General features: G+C 52.8%; 2 protein-coding genes across 2 annotated transcripts in view; one reads left to right on the top strand and one right to left on the bottom strand.

Annotated features, from left to right (window-relative positions):
- Nucleotides 1–2,518, top strand: part of SLC25A11 (solute carrier family 25 member 11) — a 13,247-nt gene extending 10,729 nt beyond the window's left edge. The window contains exon 8 of the mRNA XM_032776618.2: nucleotides 1,929–2,518. Within this exon, the coding sequence (XP_032632509.1) occupies nucleotides 1,929–2,084 (156 nt within the window). The 3' untranslated portion in view covers nucleotides 2,085–2,518. The remainder of the gene's footprint in view (nucleotides 1–1,928) is intronic.
- Nucleotides 2,519–4,174: 1,656 nt separating this feature from the next.
- The window catches only part of CHRNE (cholinergic receptor nicotinic epsilon subunit), a 22,662-nt gene continuing 17,598 nt past the window's right edge, over nucleotides 4,175–9,238 (bottom strand). Inside the window, 3 exon segments of the mRNA XM_032776603.2 lie at nucleotides 4,175–4,383; nucleotides 4,804–4,934; nucleotides 5,058–5,259. Of these exon segments, the coding sequence (XP_032632494.1) occupies nucleotides 4,228–4,383; nucleotides 4,804–4,934; nucleotides 5,058–5,259 (489 nt within the window). The 3' untranslated portion in view covers nucleotides 4,175–4,227.

Below are 9,238 nucleotides of genomic sequence, written 5' to 3'. Positions count from 1 at the left end.
TTCTTTCCCGCTCCCGCTAGGATCCTTTTCAGCCTCGGGTCCACATCCTGTATCTTAGCACCCGGCAGACAGCACACCCTTCTGTTCTCCCGATCGGGTCTAGTTACAGGCCTGTCTATCCTTCTCGGGAAGGAGTCTCCAATCACGTAGACCTGCCTTTTCCTGGTGACAGTGTGATTCTCCGGTCTATCCCCCGCACCCACTGGCCGCATGTCCTCTCGATTCCTATTTGCCCTTGCAATCCTCCTGGGGCTCATATCTGGTGTTGCCTCCATTGACTCCTCCCTTCCTTCAGCAGGACTAGCCGCTCTTCTCTCTTTCCTTGCCCTCTCTCCTTCAGCGACCACCTGCTGTGGCCCTTCTTCATTACCCAACTCTGCACACCTGTTCCTGAGTTCTATTTCTCCTTCAGTGGCCTGCCTTTTCCTCTGCCTGGTTCCCTTAGTCACATGCTTCCACCGTCCACTTTCCTCACCCAGCAATCCCTCCTCAGAATTCTTTGGTCCCGCTTCTATCTGCACGTCTGAGCTTATCCCTTCAGCCCCCTCGTGTCTGTGTTCCATCATCTGCTCAACCCCCCTTCTAAACTCAACCAAAGTTTCCACCTGCATCTCCAGTCCTCAGATCTTTTCTTCCATCAGCTCTATCAGGCGGCACTTCATGCAGCTGTAACCCATTTCAGGTATCCCCTCCAGGATGCTGTAAATGCCACAGCTTCCACATCCAGTCATCCTCATTGTGTCTGTCACTGCCACCTTGGTGTCAGTCATGCCCTTCTCACTTTGTGCCTGGCAGTCCAGGCCACACAACACAGCACAGACCCCCAACAGGCCCCAGGCTGCTGGCAGACCACTGCCTGCTACCTCCCTTGTCAAGCCTGTTGGTTCCTCTGTCCTAGCCTCCCCCGCCCCTCCCTGCAAACTCCCTGGGAAACTCCCGTTAGCAGCTCTGTTTGCAGGCTGCTGTGCCGCTGCCTGACTGCCTGGCTACTTGTATAGGACCCCTAGTCGGGTAAGCCCCACCTCCTAATCAGGGCTCAGCCCCTCTCCCAGCACATGGCCCCTAGCAGCCTCCACACCCACACCCAAACTACAAACAAACACCTGCTCCTCCAACAGAGAGCCCGGAGAATCTTATGGAAGAGGCGGTGAAGGGGTGACTGACCCTGGTCTGGAAGTACCGAGGTGGGGAACAGATATTTAGTAAGGTCTAACCTAGCCCAAGGGCTGGAAGCTGGAGAAATTCAGGTGTGAATGTTTGGTGGTGAGAGTGGGCCTGGGCCCGTGGAGTCCTAGGGTGCCCAGTGTGGCACATCACCTCAGCCCATATACAGGGGGCTCTGAGCCCCTATGGCGCGGCTAGGAAAGTGACCTCACCAGGCAGGTTATTTCCCTCAGTGAACTCCCGTCCGTGGTGGTCGGTTCAGGAATTCTTACTGCTGTCCCGTCTCGGATTCTCCCACTGGGCAGGGAGGCCCCCCCCCCCCCNGAGGATGCAGGATGGCAGTCCGGTGAAGACCTTCAATGGGCACGTTCAGCGTGTTGGCATCCTTAAATATATGCAGGCTGCGCTGTGCGAGAGGGGGACGGGCATCTCTTCCCCTGGCCTGAATGCATCTGGCCACTGGGGGGCAGTGGCCTGTCAGATATGGGACATGGGAGAGAAGCCGTTATTCATTAAAGGAAGCTCAGCCCCCGTTCCCGGAGCTCAGGCGTATTTGTACAGCGAAGGAAAGTGAGGCAGAGAGAGAGACTGAGAAGTGGCTTTCTGGAGGCTACAGAGGCAGTGACAGAACCCAGGACCCCACCGCTTGCTCGAGCGACTAGCCAGTGCAGGGCATTAGCCGGCCGGAGCCAGCTCAGGGCATCGGGCATGGCGGCCCAGGAGTATTGTCCGCCGTGTACTGACCTCTGCTTTCTGAATTCCAGGATGTGCTGCTGAAAGTCATCCGCTATGAGGGGTTCTTCAGCCTCTGGAAGGGCTTCACCCCCTACTATGCCCGCCTGGGCCCCCACACCGTCCTGACCTTCATCTTTCTTGAGCAGATGAACAAATTCTACAAGAAGTTCTTCCTCAGTGCCTAAGAGGAGGCCCTGCCACAGCTGGGCACCCCCTCCCCAGACCGCAGCACCTCCCCCAGGCCAGCATGTGCCTGCTGCTGGGGAACCAGACCCGGCTCTCACCGGGGTCTGAAGCGAGAATTCGGCTGGAGCCCCTCCCCTTCCTGTGTGTTTGGTGTCAGTCACGTCACCGTTCTTCCGTTTGTTTCCTGAATCACGTGAACGGAGCGGTGGGGAGGCTGGCACAGCTTCTGTCTGGACTGGGGTGGGGTGCTCCAGACCTCTCTGGATTATTTATTGGGGGGCCCCAAAACTGGGCCAGTACCTTCCAACGCAAGCCCTCGGGTAGCAATGGCCGACCTGCGTGCGAGTTGTAGGTCTGTGCGTTGGGCTGAGGATTTTTTCTTGTCTCTTCCCCTTCTATTTGCTTTGAACTCAGTAAACAGATCATGGTCCTATGGGCACGTTTGCTTTGGGGTTCCTGCAGGGGGGGGCAGGGAGGAAAGATACCTCGGTAACGCTCTGCAGCAGCGTGTCGCAGATTTACAGCACCTGAGTTACACCCCAGGAGGAGTGGCTTCCGTGTGTCAGATCCCCAAGTGGTCCCACAATGCCTAAGGGTCACCTGCACCTCGGGGCTTCACCTGGCGAGCTCTGCCCTGCAAGAGCCGTGTCCACAGTGACACCCATCCGCCTTTTCAGAGCAGAGCAGAGCAGAGGCTGGACGTTAGCGTAGAGACACACAGGTTCGGGCACAGGGCGTCTTGGTTCTCTCTCTGGCCCGGGTGAGGCCTGTCCCTCTCCAAAGGCTGGCTGCTGAGTTCACATCTTCCGTCCGATTGCAGAATTTCTTCTTGTTAGGTGTCCATTGTTCGGTTCTTGCCTCTGGGTTGGTTTCAGCCAGGCCTTTTAAGAACCCGTCCACCCAGCCCCAGAGAGTTTGGAGAGAGACGCACCTCCTCGCTCCATGGGCCCGCAGTCTCTGGTCAGGTCAGTCACTGCCCCGCCTATCAATCAGAAACGCACGCCTGGAAATGCCTCCTGCGTTAAAAGGTGTGACTTTATTTGCTGGAGTGGCCAAAAAGGAAGTGCAAGTGCTGGCCCAGTCTTTTCAGGACCAAGCGCGCTCTGTGTTTACCTCTGCCAGCTTCTGCTTTGCTTTAACAAAACAGGCAGGGCTCAGGTTCCCCCTGTGCTGGTGGAACTCATTGCAGGTAGGCAGCACTGCATGGGGGCTTTGCCCCTGGAGCAGCGTGCGGCCGGTTTGCTGACAGCCACAGCAGCAGCAGCTCCAGGACGTTGTCCCGCAGGCCAGCAGCCACCCCCAGGAATCGGCTCCGTGATACTGCTGTGAGCCAAGGCCAGGCAGCTGAGGGCAGCGCACCCAGGGCGGTGTGGGACAGGATCAGCTCCTGGAGTGAGGGGCCGGTGTGCAGCGACCCCAGGCTCAGGGAGGTGCTGGGGAGGGACACCAGGTGGTTGGCACCAAGCCGGAGACTGCAGGGTGAGGGGCGCCCTGCTCTGGAGGTGGAAGCCACAGGGCCCGTCTACACACGCCCCGCAGGTGCTGACAAGGTCTGGACCCCACATGCTTGGACTAGAGCTACTGCCAAAGAGCTGTATGGCCCCAGAATCTCCTCACTGGTCTGGAGGGGAGAGGCATGGGGCTGAGATGCAGCTGCCTTTGGGGTGCGATGTGGGGGGCTGGTCATAGAGGGATCCCTCATGTAATGCTGAAATGCGTCTGTGCCTGGGGTGGAGTTCATCCAGGGATCCTTCGCCCGGTGCCAAGATGCGTCCGTCTGGTGTAAGGGGCGATTGTTTATACAGGTCTCTGGTGCTGAGATACATCTGTGTCTGGGGTGGGGTGGCCCTCCCCAGTACCAGCAGCATTTCTGAGGCTAGCTCTTGAGCTGTGCCTGCAGCTGCTTGGGACAGGTTGCTGTGGACAAAAGTTTAGTGATGTCCCCAGGGTACGTCGGGCCCTGGGCCAAGGCTCCTAGACTGTGGGGTCAGGGCTGGCCCCGGTGCAGCGCTAGGAGGTGCTATGCTGCGGGGTGGGGGGGCTCCCATCCAGACACCACCCTGCCCTCATGGCTACCTTATCCTGTGTCGATACCCTGTCAGCCAGGGGAAACGGCCCCTGCGGGTGAGGGCGGGGTCCCGGCTACAGGTCCGGCTGTAGGGGGAAGGGGTCGTCGGGCACCTGGTTGAAATGCCCCGTGAGGAAAATGCTGAGGGTGCCGATGGTGAAGAGCAGGATGGCAGCACAGAAGCAGAGCTTGTCAATCACCTTCCCGATCAGCACCCAGTTCTCTATTTCCTGTGTGGCAGAGAGAGGGGCGTCAGGATGCCTGGGTCCCCTGCACTTGGACGGGAGTGGGGGGAGGAGAGCAGCACCTGGGAGCCAGGACTCCTGGGTTCTCTCCCCGGCTCTGGGAGGGGAGTGGGGGCTGGTGGGTCAGAGCAGGGGGGAGCTGGGAGCCAGGAGTCCTGGGTTCTCTCCCCAGGCTCTGGGAGGGGAGTCGGGGCTGGGAGCCAGGACTCCTGGGTTCTCTCCCTGGCTCTGGGAGGGGAGTGGGGACTGGTGGGGTCAGAGCAGAGGGGGCTGGGAGCCAGGACTCCTGGGTTCTCTCCCTGGCTCTGGGAGGGGAGTGGGGGCTGGTGGAATAGATTGGAGCAATAGGAGCTAGGAGCCAGGGATTTTCCCCAGGGTGCTGGGGCAGGCTGGTGTGGGGCTCACCGCGTTGCTGGCATTCTGTTGTCTTGTGGTCTCTGTGATGAAGTTGCAGGCCTCCACGCACGCCCGGATCTCGGGGGCTGCACTGGCCAGGTTCTTGTACAAGGTGCTGGTGACACCCACGTCCATGCCGTCTGCACAGAGAGGGGGCAGGGCAAAGTCAGGGACCCAGGAGTCCTGGCTCCAGGACTAACACCACCTTCCTCTGTCAGTGGGGTGTGGGTAGCCAGCATGACTGGAGGCGGGGAGTTTCTCACCACAGGTGGGGGTCCTGCTGAGCCCATGCCGTTCCCCCTGCCGCTCAAAGAGAATCTCGCTGCGCGGCTTCTTGAGGATGTACTCCTCGGCTTTGAGCATGATGGCGAAGGAGCTGCGCCGCCGGGCAGGGGGTGCGGCCCAGGGGTCCCCCGTGGGCTCCAGGGCCGAGCCCAGGTACTGTGGCAGCACCTCTAGGAACACCTGGAGGGGAGATACCATAGAACTGGAAGGGACCTCGTGTGGTCTCTAGTCCAGTCCCCTGCACTGAGGCAGGACTAAGTATCATCTAGCCCATCCCTGACAGGTGTTTGTCCAACCTGCTCTTAAAACCCCCCAGTGACAGAGATTCCCCAACCTCCCTGGGCGATTTATTCCGGTGCTTAACCACCCTGACAGCCAGGAAGTGTTTGCTGATGTCCAACCTAAACCACCCTTGCTGCAGTTTAAGCCCATTGTCCTTGTCCTGTCCTCAGAGATTAACAACAATAATTTTTCTCCCTCCTCCTTGTTAACAATCTTTTACATACTTGAAAACTGTTCTCACGTCCCCTCTCAGTCTCCTCTTCTCCAGCCTATACCAACCCAAGTTTTCCAATCCTCTCTCATAGCTCATGTTTTCTAGATCTGTCATCATTTTTGTTGCTCCTCTCTGGACTCTCCAATTTGTCCACATCTTTCCTGCAATGTGGCACCCAGATCTGGACACAAACTCCAGCTGAGGCCTAATCAGCACGGAGCAGAGCAGAAGAATGACTTCTTGTGTCTTTCTTACAACACGCCTGCTAATACAGCCCAGAATGATGTTGGCTTTTTTTGCAACAGCGTCCCATCGTTGACTCATATTTAGCTTGTGATCCACTCTGACCCCCAGATCCCTTCCTGCAGTGCTCCTTCCTAGGCAGTCATTTCCCAACTGATTGTTCCTTCCTAAATGGAGAACTTTGCGTTTGTCCTTATTGAATTTCATTCTATTTACTTCAGACCATTTCTCCCATTTGTCCAGATCATTTTGAATTTTAATCCTAAAGTACTCGCAACCTCTCCCAGCTTGGTATCGGCCACAAACTTTAAGTGTCCTCTCTATGCCATTATCAAAATCATTGACGAAGATATTGAACAGAACTGGACTCAGACCCAATCCCTGCGGGACTCCCCTCGTTATGCCCTTCCAGCATGACTCTGAACCACTGATAACGACTCTCTGGGAATAGTTTTCCAACCAGTTTTGCACCCACCTTCTGGTAGCTCCATCTAGGTTGAATTTCCCTAGTTTGCTTGTGAGAGAAGGTCATGCGAGACAGTATCAAAAGCTTTACTAAAGTCAAGATATACCACAGCTACCACTTCTCCCCTATCCACCAGGTGTGTTATCCTGTCAAAGAAAGCTATCAGGTTGGTTTGACATGATTTGTTCTTGACAAATCCATGTTGACTGTTACTTATCACCCTATTATTTTCTAGTTGTTTGCAAATTGGTGCAAAGATATTTGCTCCATTATCTTTCCAGGTCCTGAAGTTAAGCTGACTGATCTGTAATTCCCTGGGTTGTCCTTATTTCCCTTTTTATAGATGGGCACTATATTTGCCCTTTTCCAGTCCTCTNGACTGTGAAATGCTCAGGGAGTTTAGAGATGCTATTAAAATAAAAAACTCAATAATAATTAATAATGTGGGATTTCAATTATCCCCATATTGACTGGGTACATGTCACTTCAGGACGGGATGCAGAGATACCTTATATGACTGCTTCTTGGAGCTGCTGGTCTTGGAACCCACAAGGCAATTCTTGATTTAGTCCTAAGTGGAGCACAGGATCTGGTCCAAGAGGTGAATGTAGCTGGCCCGCTTGGTAATAGTGACCATAATATAATTAAATTTAATATCCCTGTGGCAGGAAAAACACCACAACATCCCAACACTGTAGCATGTAATTTTAGAAAGGGGAACTCCACAAAAATGAGGAGGTTTAGTTAAACAGAAATTAAAGGGTACAACGCCAAAAGTGAAATCCCTGCAAGCTGCGTGGAAACTTTTTAAAGACACCATAACAGAGGCTCAACTTAAATGTATACCTCAAATAATAATAAAAAAACAGTAAGAGAACCAAAAGAGAGTCACTGTGGCTAAACAAAGTAAAAGAAGCAGTGGGAGGCAAAAAGGCGTCCTTTAAAAAGTGGAAGTTAGATCCTAGTGAGGAAAATAGAAAAGAACATAAACACTGGCAAATGAAATGTAAAAATCCAATTAGGAAGACCAAAAAAGAGAGGAATAGCTAGCCAAAGACTCAAAAAGTAACAGCAGAAATTTTTTAAAGTACATCAGAAGCAGGAAATCAACAACCGGTGGGGCCACTGGATGATCACAGAATATCAGGGTTGGGAGGGACCTCAGGAGGTATCTAGTCCAACCCCCCTGCTCAAAGCAGGACCAACCCCCAGCTAAATCAAGGTGCTAGAGGAGCATTCAAGAACGAGAAGGTCGTTGCGGAGAAATTAAATGAATTCTTTGCATCGGTCTTCAGGAGGTTCCCACACCTGAGTCATTCTGTTTAGGTGACAGATCAGAGGAATTGTCCCAGATTGAGGTGTTATCAGAGGAGGTTTGGGAACAAATCGATAAATTAAACAGCAATCACTCACCAGGGCCAGCTGGGATTCACCCAGGAGTTCCGAACGAACTCAAACGTGAAATTACAGCACCACTAACTGTGGTATGTGAACCTATCATTTAAATCCGCTTCTGGACCACATGACTGCAGGATAGCTAATGTGATGCCGATTTTTAAAAAGGCTCCAGAGGTGAACCCGGCAATTACATGCCTGTAAGCCTGACTTCAGTACTAGCTGAAACTATAATGAAGAACAATATTCTCACACCTATAGGTGAACATAATTTGTAGGGGAAGAGTCAACATGGTTTTAGAAAAGGGAAATTGCTCCTCACCAATCTACTAGAATTCTTTGAGGAGTCAACAAGAATGCGGACAAGGGGGATCCAGTGGATAGAGTGGACTTAGATTTTCAGAAAGCCTTTGACAAGGTCCCTCAGCAAAGGCTCTTACACAAAGTAAGCTGCCACGGGATAAGAGGGAAGGCCCTCTCACGTACTGGTTAAAAGACAGGAAACAAAGGGTAGGAATGAATGGTCAGTTTTCAGAGTGGAGAGAGGGAAATCGTGGTGTCCCCCAGGGGTATGTGCTGGGCCCCGTCCTATTCAACAGAGTCATAAACCATCTGGAAAAAGGGGTAAACAGTGAGATGGGAAAATTTGCAGATGATACAAAATGACTAAAGATAGTTAAGTCCCAGGCAGACTGTGAAGAGTTACAAAAGGATCTTTCAAAACTGGGTGATTGGGCAACAAAATGGCAGATGAAGTTTAATGTTGACAAATGCAAAGTGATGCACACTGGAAACCATAATCCCAGCTGTACATATAAAATGAGGGGTCTAAATTAGCTGTTACCACTCAAGAAAGATCTTGGAGTCATTGTGGATAGTTCTCTGCAAACATCCACTCAACGCGCAGCCTCAGCCAAAAAAGTGAACAGAATGTTGGGAATCATTAAGAAAAGGAGAGAAAATCAGACAGAAAATATCATGTTGCCTCTATATAAATCCATGGTACGCCCACATCTTGAATAGCGTATGCAGATGTGGTCGCCACATCTCAAAATTGGAATTGGAATTGGAAAAGGTTCAGAAAAGGGCAATAAAAAATATTAGGGATATGGATCGGCTGCCGTATGAGGAGAGATTAATCAGACTGGGACAGTTCAGCTTGGAAAAGAGACGGCTAAGGGGAGATGGGATAGTGGCGTATAAAACAATGACGGGTGTAGAGAAAGTAGATGAGCAAGTGTTGTTTACTCCTTCTCATAACACAAGAAAAGATGGTTACTCACCTTTGTATAACTGCTGTTCGAGATGTGTTGCTCATATCCATTCCAGTCAGGTGCGCGCGCGCCGCGTGCACGTTCGTCGGAGAAACTTTTACTCTAGCAACACTCGGCGGGTCGGCTGGGTGCCCCCTGGAGTGGCGCAGCTATGGCGCTGGATATATACCCCGGCCACCCTTCAGTTCCTTCTTGCCGGCTACTCCGACAGTGGGGAAGGAGGGTGGGTTTGGAATGGATATGAGCAACACATCTCAAAGAACAACAGCTACAAAGGTGAGTAAC

Source organism: Chelonoidis abingdonii, chromosome 11 (assembly GCF_003597395.2).
Source record: "Chelonoidis abingdonii isolate Lonesome George chromosome 11, CheloAbing_2.0, whole genome shotgun sequence".
Lineage (NCBI taxonomy): Eukaryota > Metazoa > Chordata > Testudines > Testudinidae > Chelonoidis > Chelonoidis abingdonii.
Note: the sequence above shows the minus strand (reverse complement) of the source record. Positions and strands in the feature narration are given on the sequence as shown.